Here is a 14,608-nt window from a genome sequence, read left to right on the forward strand (position 1 = left end):
TTTTGCTATCTCATCCACATCGAGCGCGTTTCGTTTCAATGCGAGGTGCGTCAGATTTCCAAATACGCGCGCGACCAGGCCTCTGCGAAGAATATAGACGGGGTACGCAGACGGATACTGAGCTTCTACGAGCATTGCCACATTCTGCGTCGTTTGATCCGGTGTTGGATGGCATTCACCATGGTCGTCGCCACTTGGGCGGAAATCCCAGGGCGCTAGAGTACCTACGGAGGGCAGGCATAGGCGGCGGAAGCGGGGGGACGTGTCCACGGTCCCCCCTAAATTTTTTTGTTATAACTTTTTTCCCAACGTCCCCCCCCCAAAGTCACGTGGACCCCCCTTGAAACGTGTGTTGTCCCCCCCCCCTAAAATTTAGGTTGATGACTTTTTTTTTTTTGCTTGTCTAAAAATTTTTGGGACGCTTGTCCAATTTTTTACCTGTGTCCATCCCAAAATTTCAGGTGGACACCCCCTTAATTTTTGGGCTTCCGCCGCCAATGAGGGCAGGGGGCAGTCTGCCCCCCCCCTGACGAGCCACAACCTATATAAAGGACGTATCCCTCCCCCCCCCCCCAGACGAGCTTGAATTACCCTTTAGTTTGACTCCCTCTGACAAGCTTGAATACTTTTATTGACCCCCCCTGACGAGCTTGAAGACCTTTTTTTTTGCTTGTCAATTTTTTTCTGGTACGAAATCCTTTATTTGAAGAAGATTGAAGAAGACCTTTTTTCCCTTTTTTTGCGCTTGTCAATTTTTTTTGGCGGACGTTTTTGCCCCCCCCCCCGTAGAAAATCCTAGGTACGCCACTGTCCCAGGGATAGTAGGGGGGACACAATATCAAATGACCCCCTACTATTTTCGGTCTTCTATGAAATTTGAAGAAAAACATCATTCAAAATCGAAAAAAACATGTACTTAAGGACGAGATGACCTTACTTTTTGGATAACCTTTTTTATTTTTTGCTTGTCAAATATATTTTAGTCGAAATGACCTTAAGTTTGGGGTGATAACCTTGTTTTTTTTTTTTTTTTGCTTGACAAAATTTTCCAGTCCCTTGTCTCCCCTACCTTTTGGGAGAGATTTCCGCCCCTGCGAGTCAGTATATTATAGAATTTCAGTTTGTGCTTCGCGCGCACAATATTTGTTTAATGACATACATGAATTCAAAAGGAACATATTTTTGTTTGTAGACATACTACTAAAACTTAAGGACATTTAGTTTTATGGGCCATCAGAAAATTTGGTAATAAGGCCAAAAAATCATGGATTAAAAAAAGTGATTTCTATAACCCGAATATCTGTATTCTTATATTTACAAATATTGTTTCTTAATAATCTCTCTTGATATCCCATGATGAAAGGACCATTGTTTGAATGCATTTTCTTTTGTGCTCTGTTCTGCGACAAACGGCTACACAAGAGCTCGCTTATTTTTTTAAAATATTTTTTTTTCGGTATCATAAGTTCCAATGATTACTTTGAGCAAAATTTTTCTTACTTTTTATTTTGTTTTTCTATATCAAAATCCAAAAAAATTGTTACTATTATATATATATATATATATATATATATATATATATATATATATATATATATATATATATATATATATATATATAATCATAAATGGTTTAGGAAATGCCGTAGAAATAAAATCGTAGATTTTAAAAGCATAGCTTTCAAAAATGAAAGGTAAAGTCACACTCTTCGTCAGTGCCCATGATGTGACAAAAAAATAGAGAATTCAAAATCGGTTTCTAAACACAGTCGTGAAAAAACACGTCTGTTCATGGGCAATCGTTTTAGATGCATTTTTTACAGTGCGCTTCCTCCATCTTCAGCGCATTGATTTCTTTGAAAGGTGAGTTTCACAATCCGTATGCCCATGAACAGACGTGTTTTCACCACTGTTTCAAAAACGGATTTTGAATTCTCTTTTTTTCACAACTTGGGCCCTGACGAAGAGTGTGACTTTACCTTTCATTTTTGAGAGCTATGCTACTTTAAAATATATATATATAATGAAAGAAAGGGATGAAGAGAAGAGAACAATAGTAGGCGTAGCTTAAATCAATTAGGTTTCCTAGAGCTATCTGACCTTTGGAAAATTTGGTGATGCCGAAAAAATGTCTGCCGGGAATCGAACCCGGCCCCCAGCTTTGAACGCCGGTGCCTTAACCGCTAGACCACAGAGACGAGATAGTGGCTCGGGTGACCCCAATCCGATTGACCGTCAGATAGACAGATTTTCGATAAAATACCAATTATCATTTCCTATGTCGGGTGTAGGTAGGTTTTGAACAATGACAAGTCGCCATGCCTCAGCTGGATCAAAGCTTTTGCTTTGATACAGTACACGTATATGGGAGAAAGTATTTAAATCTGTGAAATTATACATGTACAACAGCTTTGGCAACTCTTTTATTTAAATATTTTGTGAAAGAAATGGATGAAGAGAACAATGGTAGGCTTCGCTTAAATCAAGGTTTCCCAGAGCTCTCATGCCCTTTGGAAAATTGGTGATGCCGATAAAATGTCTCTTCCGGGGATCGAACCCAAGCCCCCAGCTTTGAGCACCGGCGTTCACAGTTGGGGGCCGGGTTCGATTCCCGGCTGAGACATTTTATCGGCATCATATATATATATATATATATATATGTGTGTGTGTAAGCATGTAAGTAGTGATATACTGCAATATCTAATAGTACTCGACTGTGTAGGCGCTTAGTATAAATAATTTATTGGTTGGATGCTTAACTAAGCTGGTCGTACAGACTGTTTCACCCGAAGGATCATCAGCGACAGTCGCTGATGATCCTTCGGGTGAAACAGTCTGTACGACCAGCTTAGTTAAGCATCCAACCAATAAATTATATATATATATATATATATATATATATATATATATACATAATTTATTTATATATTTTTAAAAAGTGCTAAAAATAAACTTTAATAAGTGGTTCTGGACTCTATATGTTACAAACTTGAACCAAATTATCGCAAAAACATTGTTTACATACACAATGATCATTCTCGAATTCCTCTTAGTGTTATTTTCTGTAATATAAAAACTAAACCAGTTTGAATATTTTCACCCATTATAAGGGAATTTGAACTATATCTTTAAGAGAATATGATTACAAGAAAGAATGATATTTCATAGAATAATGGTTGTTCTCGTATACTCATTTATATACTCTCATCTGATAGCCTATACTTTATTGAAAAAAAGTATCGAAGTAACATACTATAATTATTAATACATAACGAAAATACTTCAATACAAGAATAGAATGCACCACTATAAGTAATGTTGTATATAATATGTTGAAAATCATAAATATCAATGAAATCTTAATAATTGTTTTGAAAATGATATGCGAAATGTGCAAATTTATAATTCACAATGAAGATAATTATACGCAATGAATATACTCAAAATTAAAGCAGTCGTAAATCCCCCAGCTTAAACATATTTTGAAATGAAAAAAAATCGTATAGTGATATGGTAAAGCAAAATGATTTTACTAAGCAATCAATGGAAATTGTTTCAAAATCTAAACATTTCCTTACAATCGTATTAATAACTCAAATGATTTCAAAATGCTGTAATTTTTTCACTAGACTATGTCAATGTATAACAATAAAAGCTGTCCCTGATGACTCTTATAAGTGGGGATATTAAACGATGTTTAAACTTTTAAGTACGTTGTTCAAGCCCATCACTCTAACAACTATTGTATAAACTCTTTAAAATTTGTTTAAACTCTTTAACAATTATTTAAACTTTTGTAAACAACTTGTTTGAATAACTTGTCCAAAAGTTTAAACGACTTGCTTAAATTCTAAACATCCGTTTAGAATTCTACTTAATTTTATCAATTCAGTAGTTCACCCTATGTCACTTGAAAAAGTTCTGAATAAGCGGAAGAAGGGGGATAAGGAGTCTCCATTACATAAGGGAAAATGGGTTATATTTCATTCCTCACTTTCAAGGGGAGGGGGGGGGCACAAATCTGCGGGCATCTTCATTCATTTAACCAAAGTGGAGTGGGTTCATTATACACCCTGCCCCTGGAAGTTTACCAGCTTTGATATGTCTATCCTTTATTCAAAAAACATACCTGTGAAAGGAAAATTCCGAATAAATTCCTGGGCGCACATAACATTGAATACTAAAAGACTTCTCAAAAATGTACAAATATCAAAAGAAGCAGTATTAATTATCAATATAGTGAACCTCTACCTACACAATTCTTAATGTATTAATATTCTATATATGCAGATAATCAGGAAGATTTTTGGGACATGTGCTCGTGGTTTAAGGCGTTTAACGGCGTTCAAGGCTGAATTTCTTCAACATATGTCGCGGGGAATAGACCCTGTCGCGTTCCAGTTTCCGTTACGATCTTTCCCTGCCACCAATCACTTCCGTCCTTTTCGATGAGATGAATGGTATCGTTCTTTTTGAAAGACAGTTCTCCCTCTTCCATTGCCTCGAAATCCCATAATGCCTTGTACTTCACAGTAGGAGCCTACAATATATACAATATAAATACGAGTTTTTTTCATACGGGTGACACGAAATTTGCTCCGGCGACAATATGGGGGTTATACAGTGCGTCCCAGAATAAACGAAACCGAGATTTAACGATCATTTATCATAACTTAATCATAAATAGTATAGACAAATGACCTACCAATTTAAAGCTTAGAATCTCCTCTTTCATCTGATATTATTTAGGTTATTTCTTATTCACGCATGAGTGAGCAAAAACAATTTAAAGAAAGGATACCAAAAACTCATTTGGCGGGGGGTATCTGGGTTTCAAAGAGAAAACCACATTTCTGAAAAGTTCAATATCTGCTCTTTAATTTGGTACCTCTTACAGAAAATGGTCAAGAAATAAAAAAGTTCTGGTCATTTGAAATAAGGCTTGTATTTCCATAATTTCATGAGATAAACGTGTTTTCACGAAACTTCCGCATGTTAAACAAAAGATTTAATGCGTGGCTGATCGTCAACAAAACGGAGTGTCGAGTGAGTTTGAAAGCCAGCCTGGAGAACCTCTTCATTTTATGAAATTATTGAAATTCAAGCCTTATTTTAAATGACCAGAATTTTGTTATTTCTTGACCATTTTATGTAATTTAGGTATCAAATTAAAGAGGAGATATTGAACTTTTCAAAAATGTGGTTTTCTTTTTGAAACCCAGATACCCCCGCCAAATGAGTTTTTGATATCCTTCCTTCAAATTGTATTTGCTCACTCATGCGTGAATGAAAAATGATCTAAGTAATATGAGATGAAAGAGGAGATTCTAAGCTTTAAATTGGTAGGTCATTTGTCTATTTTATTTATGATTAAGTAATGATAAATGATCGCTAAATCTCGGTTTCGTTTTTTCTGGGACGCACTGTATGTTAGGATTGGGGTTAAGTTTAGAAAAGGGTAGTGTCAAATCCATGCAGGGTTGAATGAAGTTGGTCAGTCCATTAGTGTGTGGAATTTACAGCGGAACAAGTGTCATGGAACCTTTATACGTACCGTTGATCATTATTGAACTGAAATTAATGTCGAGGATGAGTTGCCGATTTTTCACATTGTATTTTGCCATCGTTCAACATGTTAAAAACCGATATTTTAAGAGAGCAAGTAAAAAGTGATAGGATTAACAACCGTTTCCAAATGTTGCATTTACCACTTTGAATGTTTCGACTTTCGATCCAACTTGTCCAGCACATCGTTAGATTTATGCAAGGTTTAAATATAACATTTGAAAAAAAATATATATATATCACTCCTCTAGCCTAGCTTTCCTTTGCTGACTTAACGTTTTAGTTTTTAGCGTGTAGTGCACACTGATGATCTTGGCTGACAATTATCTTTCAATTACAAATTTGAATTGCCAATTTATACCTATAATAATTATCCCTCTTCTAGTAATATTCCCTGAAAAGACAAAACTACATTTTAGAGTCATTCGATCATTACGAAATATGACAAAAAGCCCGAGGTATTAGACCGATTGCATATAATAACTATATATTAATCATCCAGTCTATCTTATATGATGAAACTTAAATACCCCCAAAGTCAGCACAAGACAATCATAATCGGTGCACAAGCATGTACCGTGTAGTGTGTGACATCACTGGGATCAGAAAATAGCGATGTCTGCATGCTTTTCGAGTGTGCTACACTATTCATCAGCAACATGCCCAAATTACTGAATGTCAAGTCCACCCCATAAAAAATTATGATTTGAATCAATAAAGAAAACTCAAACTAGCAGAACGCTGAAAATTTCATCAAAATCGGATGTAAAATAAGAAAGTTATGACGTTTTAAGGTTTCGCACACTTTTCACAAAAAAGTTATATGCACATCTCAGTGACATGCACATGAGACGGCCAATTTTCACTCGCAATTTCCTCTTTGTTTTTTATTGTTTGAGTGAAATATTATTTCAGTTTTTACAAATTTGACAATAAGGATCAACTTGATCGTACCATAAAATGTTAAAACAGTGATAACACCACATGTTCAGGGAGCACTATGATTTTGTTTCACATGGCAATGACGAGATTTTTCATATTTCGTGTAATGAAATACAAAATGATAGTGATTGTGTGACGTCACCAATCCCCCATTTGCATAATCTAGACCAGGATGTGCATATAACTGTTTTGTAAAATTTAGCGACACTTTAAAATGTCATAATTTAAGTTTATGCTTGATGGATATTAGTTCTCTTTTTTATTCAAATACACTTTTTGTTGGGGTGGACTTGTCCTTTTACAGATATCAACTTACCAACTGCATTCTGAGCTCATCTGGTGTCTTACTCTGGATAATCAAACAAAAATGCAGAGGACATAGGTAAAATAGGTAAAATGATAAATCTAGTTTATATTATTGTGGGTAAACAACATTTCTTCATGCAATGGTTTGAGGCGTTATCAGTACAGGCGGAGCTACACTCCAGGGTGGGGGATATGGTACAGGGTGAAGGATGGTAGGGGTGAATAAACGGGGAAGAGGCAAGGGCGGAAATCTCTTCCTAAAGGTAGGGGGACCAGGGGCTGGAAATTTTGACAAAGCAAAAAAAAGGATACCCAAAAAGTAAGATCATCTCGTCCAAAATACATGTTTTATTTCGATTTTGAATGATGTATTTCTTCCAATCATAAAATACCCAAAATAGTAGGGGGACATTTGATATTGTGTCCCCCTCCCCCCTACTATTTTGGGTAGGGGGCGCGTCCCCCCTGTTCCCCGAGGATTTCCGCCCATGGGAAGAGGGTAAAGGAAGAACAAAAAAACTCCGTGATACCCATCTAATTTAACGGGCGGGGGTAAGTGACCTCACAATCATTTAGTCCCTCCTTTCATGTCAAAATATCCTGGCGACGTCCCCTGCAACTCAGCATCGTTGGTTTTATAGAATCTCTCTGAATGTCTTACTTTTTTTTTACTTTTCAACATACCAAGTAGTCCAATATCTCCCTCGCTCCGCTCGCTCACAAATTTTCAGGAATAGTGGATCGTACTAAAAATTGACCCCTTTTATGTTTTTGCCTAATCTTAACGTGCATCATGTCCCTGGTGTGAATGAAATAGACCTACGAAAGATATTTCGTAACAAAATTTGATCGCGACAATTTATTATTTTATTATTTATTTTGAAGTGGAAAATCATTGATGACCGATACGAAAGCTGCCCACAATTGAATGCCCTTACAGGTATGTGTACCAAAGTTCATGTTAAAACAACTATTATCATAATACACTGTGTCATGATTATTGGCAACTGGGAATTTCTTAACCAAACAGGGTATAGGCCTCGTCCCACTGGCCGACGGATGCAAAACGTATTCATAACGGATACAGCGGACAAGCTATATTTCGGGGTGGCTCCATCCGTTTTCATCTGCTCCAGCTAGACAAGGGACAAAATGGGCGAACAATGAAGACAGCAGACGGATGCTTGATGGATATAGAGCGTATGAAATACGTATGCAAAGAATACACAACGGATGCATAACGTTTTCAAACGGATGGCAAGATTCTTTTCCGTTTTACTCCCTCTCTGCATCCGTAATGCAGTGGAACCGGGCTTTATAAGCGTCACGATATTCACTGTAACATGGCTAACAAAATGATGTTTCGCTGAATAGTGTCTTAAAGCAAGGTATGCATGCAATACATTGGCTTAACAATGAGACCTATAGTACGTAAGCCCAGCATTAGCCCATGTATTGCTGGTTTTATATACGAAATATACTTACCGTATCTATTGTTATAGGTGGGTCTTTGAGATAAATAGTCTGTAAGAGAAAAGGCCATTGAGAAATTAATTTATTTTATATCCGTCATGATAAAAATCTAAGCAGTTAGTCCCTACCAATGTCATGAAATTGGCAAAAAAAATGCCGCATGAATTCCGACATCTGACGTCATAAGCCGCGAGAACAGGACCCCAAGCCGTAAATATAGTTTTTAATAAGGGGGACCTATCTATGGGCGGGGCTTAAATCTATCAATCGCATGTAAGATGGTAAAGATCCGTGATTGTAACAGTGCGCGTATACACACGCTATGATCAATCACGTCTAGCTGTCCATTTATCAAATATTTATCAATAATTTCTATCTCGAAGACCGGGATCCTTATTGCTATTATTTTATTCAATTAAATTTCCTGTCTCTTGTATTTATGCTCTATCTTATACTGTTTTTTTTTGTTTGTTTATTTTACGAAGTAAGAATGCCCTTCTGTAAAATTGTACTTGATTTGTATTACTTTATATTACTTTGTATTATGTTTTGAATGGAAATGAAATAAAAGAATTGAATTGAATTGAATATTCAATAATAATACCGATAAGCGATAACGGATATAAACCAAGTTCATGAATACGGCCTCCGATCTGAAGTTTGGTGAGACTAGGCTTTTCGCGACCACAACAACGAGGTCGTTAGATCTGCGGTTCGATCGTGTGCAAAAATTGTTGGTACTATGGTAAAGCGACATCTCCGTTTTGGGATGATTTTTTTTTCAAAAGTCTAAAGCCACAGGTCACCTGTCACTTGAGAGTTCTCGCACAACAACGCAAACTGACCTCTGCGAACGACGCTAGTAACTTTGGAAGAGACTTTTGGCCCAATCGTAAAAAAAAACTGTAGAGCCTCGCTTATGGAAGCTTAAAAGTGCCACCGAGATGTTGAGATAATTATCTCGGTAAGTCGACATCTTGATAGCAAAAGATAAGATGACGAGATCCCAGATCTCATCATGTCGACATCTTTTAGAAGAGATGATGAGATGACAAGATCCCGGATCTCATCATGTCAACATCTTTAAGAAGAGATGATGAGATGACAAGATCCTGGATCTCATCATGTCAACATCTTTAAGAAGAGATGATGAGATGACAAGATCCCGGATCTCATCATGTTGACATCTTGTAGAAGAGATGATGAGATGACAAGATCCTGGATCTCATCATGTCAACATCTTTAAGAAGAGATGATGAGATGACAAGATCCCGGATCTCATCATGTTGACATCTTGTAGAAGAGATGATTAGATGACATGATCATGGATCGAAGATCTTGTCATCTGACCATTTCTTCTAAAAGATGTCGACATGACGAGATCCGGAATCTTGTCATCTCATCATCTCTTCTAAAAGATGTTGACATGATGATATCCGGGATCTTGTCATCTCATCATCTCTTCTAAAAGATGTTGACATGATGAGATCCGGGATCTTGTCATCTCAACATCTCTTCTAAAAGATGTCAACATGATGAGATCCGGGATCTTGTCATCTCATCATCTCTTCCAAAAGATGTTGACATGATGAGATCTGGGATCTGGTCATCTCATCATCTCTTCTACAAGATGTCAACATGATGAGATCTGGGATCTCGTCATCTTATCTTTTGCTATCAAGATGTCGACTTCCCGAGATAATTATCTCAACATCTCGGTGGCACTTTTAAGCTTCCATACTCGCTCATCTGAGCGGCCGATGGATTGGTGGATCGCTTGCAATTACATTCAAGGGTCACTTTCACCAGTACAATCTAAACCGTGTCTCATGCGTTGATCTGCAAAGTTTAAATCCGTCTGTAATAAGTCAGGATTATTTTCTCGTTTGATATGGCTCCTCCTTTATTACAAACGACAAGCCGTCTTCCACGCAATGTGAAGGAAATATGACCCATGTGTTCCCTGTACCATATGTAGGCCTACATGTCAGAGAGTGAAAATATACGAATCTATAGAGGTGACTTGATTGACTGTTCGCTTCCATATTACAGGGCGCTCTCAAGCTCTACGGCGACGCCAATGCGTGTATTCTTGATGGTTGCAACAACAAAAAATCATCTCAAGTCGGAGATGTCGCTGTAACCATAGTAGCAACTAAAATGCACACGAACCGCAGATCTAACGTCCCTGTTGCGGTTGCGAAGTCTTACTACTACTACTACTAATGCTATTACTACTACTACTACTACTACTATACTACTACTTCTACTACTACTACTACTACTACTTCTACTACTACTACTACTACTAATGCTATTACTATTACTACTACTATACTACTACTATTTCTACTACTTCTATTACTCCTACTACTATTACTACTACTACTACTACAACTATTACTACTACTACTACTATTTCTATCACCACCACTACTATACTTCTTCTACTGCTACTACTTTTACGACTACTACTGCTGCTGCTATTATCATTGCTACTAAATTTGCTATAATGATAATATTGCCTGTACATTTCTTTTAAAATGTTGTTAAACTTATCCGGAGGTACAAAGTCTGTGTTTTTTCTGTCATACCTGTGTTCTGCTGACAGAGGATGTCCGATGATAATCGACAAGTTGGTTTAATGAATTGAATTTCACCACCCAAAGGAAATATTTTCCAATACCGTCTCTTAGAACTTTGAAATGCTGTACATTATTTTTATGCCTTTAGAAAAAAATAGATATGAGAAAAACAAAACATATATTTAAGTTATTTTTTTCATATAGAAAAGTACACAATCATCATAAACATGATAACGGGCATAGAAATAAATCGATTTGTGCATGTGTAAGTGATTGCACTGAGCATGCTGAGACGGGATTGGCAACTTGTAATCGGATCTTCAAGGTCAAGTCCACCCCAGAAAATTATACAATATTTCATTTTATACGGATTTGACAATGAGGAAAAAAATTAGAATATTTCATATAATCAAATACAAAAGAAATATTGAGTGGATGACGTCATCAGTCTCCTCATTTGCATACTGTCCAGGATGTGCATATAACTGTTTTGTGAAATTAAGTGAAACTTTAATGTCATAACTTTCTTATTTTACATCCGATTTTGATGAAATTTATGCTTGTTGGATTTTCTTGTTTTATTCAGATCGACTTTTTGTGGGGTGGACTTGTCATTTAACTGGTGCAATCTCATCGCATAGTATTCGTTGGGCTTTAGGGAGCTAGCGCCTGGTGCGCCAAATTGATATTCAACAGGGGCGCAAATTTTTTTTTTTTTCTCATTTGATTACATATGTCTGTATTTGTACTCTGTTAATGGTATGGTTTTGTTATCTATTTTTGAGGGGCCCACATTGTACAAGCATTGCTTTTTAGTGGGTCCCTCCATTTCCATCTTAATTTAATTTCTATTGAGAAATAGTATACTTATTTAAAACCTCCAATGTGTTGCCCAAATCGTGTAAGTTTTTTTTTCACAACATATGTATTATTATTTTTTTTTCTTTGCAATAGATACAAATACTTATATGGTATACAATTTGTTTTTGTTTGATGGAAGTGAAATAAATAAAATTGAATTGAATTGAATTGAAAATTGACACCGGTGCCATATTGATCTGGAACTCGAGGGCGCAAACTCAACCCGAAAGTATTAAAGTAACGGGCCAAACTGATGTTCAAATTTGGGACCCAATTGATGCTGAACACATGACCACGCATGGGAAGCGGGATGCTGGAGCCGAGGTTCTGGAGCAGCCCAATATTTTCAAAAAAATCCCGGATTTGACATTTTGTTTTATTAATAATAATGGAAATGCATAGCTCCCTTCTTCGCCCCCGTCATGACTAATCATGTACATTAAAGGTGCATAATTCTATTTCATTGCCGGGTTTCATTGGTGTAATTTCGCTTCTTGGCGAAAAATGATATTTTCTGCAATAAAAAAAGGTAGAGGTCTATGTTTACTTCTTTCTTAACATCTGATGACGGACATGGTGACTTAGCTTTGCTTGTAATAAGTACAACTATATAGATTCATCTTGAAGTGATCTGATTTGTAATTGAATTTATAAACCCGAAAGTAATATGCTGTGAATTCAGTTACTTTTTTAACTACGTGTTTTATTGGGTTTGCAATCACAAACATAATCACAATATTTACATAATTATGATTTGTATGATTACTGAAAAATTCAAGGTAGTAACAGCAGTGAGGAATTCACTTACTTTACAGAGAGAGAGAAGTCTCCGGGAGTGCTTTCTGACTCTCTTATTAAGAAGGCGCCATCATTAGGCATGATTGCCAAGTATTCTTCCGCCATGTTTCTCTTCAGTTTCCCGACATACCAGCTGTCATGATTATAAATATAACATGATTAGAGGGGTGCATACTCCTGGTTTAAGAATCACATATGAATAAATAGATTAAACCAAAACGATCGAAAGGTTGAAAATTTTCATCGAAAGCAAATTATTATCATTTATCTATTTGGCCATATAAACATACAAAAATTGTACAAGGCAAGTACAAAAACACAATAGATATGAAAAGTAGAAATGAAAGCAAAGAAGAAAAGAGTAAGAAAGTGGTTTTTTCCATGGGCCATGACTCGCGAAAGTAAAATTCAATACTATTGCCCAGAGACATACGAGCCCTCTAAGATAAGAACGAAGTTATTGAATGTTAGAATTTAGCAATATTTTGTGAAAATAATAGCAATAATATGCATGAAATATGTAGGCTTATGATGTCAGGCCCCTCTTCTTCCTTCCCCCTTTTTTCAAAAATTTCATTACAAGAAATGATAAACATTTCATATTTTCGTACATGTGTGCATATAAAAAGTGCCATCGTAACAAAATAAGTTGCAGTAATTTATATTTGAAGTTTACATTTTTGGAAGACAAAAATCCAATAAATATAAATTCAGCTCGCTCATACTGCATGCATATTTACGAAGACATGTATTTGCCGAAATGATATAAACTACAGTGCCATATGACTTTGTTGCTACTTACTAGATTTCGATGAAATGTCCAGTGTTATAAGTCTGATTTAGCTTTATATATTTATACATTGTTTTATCATTATCTTATTTTCAGCCGTGAGAGTCAGTTTAAAGGGACCCTGATGACGAGTTAAATTCAATAAAAGCAGAGAGAAAAAACATAATTGATGAAGGTTTGATGAAGATGAAGATCCATCAACGAATGAGGGATTTGTGAATGTTCAAAGTCTTTAATTTTTTGAGCTCGTCCATTATGATGAGTAAAAATTACTTTCTACTACGTGTCTGAGGATAATCACACAAGTAAAATCCAGTTCAGTTCTTTTTTTTTTAGATAATGGCAATGAGTGGGAATTGTGTCACACGGCATATATAGATGAGCTGCCTGTTTGTGACCTATAGAAATAAAAAAAAATAATTGTCATAACTCCGTTTGCTTTTCAATGGACTTTCATCAGACCTCCACAAGGACTTTCCTCTTTTTTCTTATATCATTGGAACCAACGAATTGGCAGGGTGAAATTCTTCTATCAGTCTTTTAGAGATGATATACAGGTCGGACAGAGCCAATAGAATAATAATAATAGTAATAAAAAAAACTCGTCACCGCTTTCAACAATGTGTGACAATGGTTGGATGAGGCAAAACAATAATTTGAGGGATTAAAATGATTAATGACTTGTGACGTCATATACGAGAAGCTGCCATATTTAATGAAAATAAAATGCATAGAATATCAAAATGTTAACGGTTCCTTAATGTCTAAAAAATTCCTACTTTTAAGAGCGGGTGTGAAATATCTTTTTAGAGATACCGAAGGTAACTTAAAACCGTTTTTTTTTTGTCTGCGAAAATGACATTTCATTGATTTTATTGTTAAAATTCACAGTACATTGGAAGCTGTTCGCATATGACGTCACAAATGAAAAAAAATCTACACACGTTATATAAATCTTTGACTGATTTTCCTAAAACCTTGGCCTCACTTCTATTTTTAAAATTATTTTTCTGCTATTCTTACAAAAAAACTTTTTGTCAGGGTGAACTTTCCAAGTCAGTAATGATCAACATTGAAAGGTTATGAACACCCCTATTGCTTAAAAAGCAGACGACGCCATGTTTTGAAATAAAGGGCCTCTTTGGCGCCTTTTTTTATACAGGCAATGCAGAAAGATACATCTTATCGCTGTCCATGCGATTAACTAAATAATTGTAAAATGACAAGAAAATGACCCAGGCGTGGTTCTATGGGGAGGGGGGTGGAGACAGAAGCCCTCTAAAATTTT

At 36.0% G+C, this 14,608-nt stretch overlaps 1 protein-coding gene across 2 annotated transcripts in view; it reads right to left on the reverse strand.

Annotated features, from left to right (window-relative positions):
- Positions 1-2,946: 2,946 nt before the first annotated feature.
- Positions 2,947-14,608, reverse strand: part of LOC121407940 (growth factor receptor-bound protein 2-like) — a 33,025-nt gene continuing 21,363 nt past the window's right edge. For both annotated transcript variants that reach the window (XM_041599197.1, XM_041599199.1), the window contains 5 exons: positions 12,541-12,663; positions 10,881-11,013; positions 8,299-8,337; positions 6,824-6,856; positions 2,947-4,540 (listed from right to left, as the gene is read on the reverse strand). In XM_041599197.1, coding sequence (XP_041455131.1) covers positions 4,346-4,540; positions 6,824-6,856; positions 8,299-8,337; positions 10,881-11,013; positions 12,541-12,663 — 523 coding nt within the window. In that variant the 3' untranslated portion in view covers positions 2,947-4,345. The remainder of the gene's footprint in view (positions 4,541-6,823; positions 6,857-8,298; positions 8,338-10,880; positions 11,014-12,540; positions 12,664-14,608) is intronic.

The sequence above is a fragment of the Lytechinus variegatus genome, chromosome 2, assembly GCF_018143015.1.
Source record: "Lytechinus variegatus isolate NC3 chromosome 2, Lvar_3.0, whole genome shotgun sequence".
NCBI classification, from domain to species: domain Eukaryota; kingdom Metazoa; phylum Echinodermata; class Echinoidea; order Temnopleuroida; family Toxopneustidae; genus Lytechinus; species Lytechinus variegatus.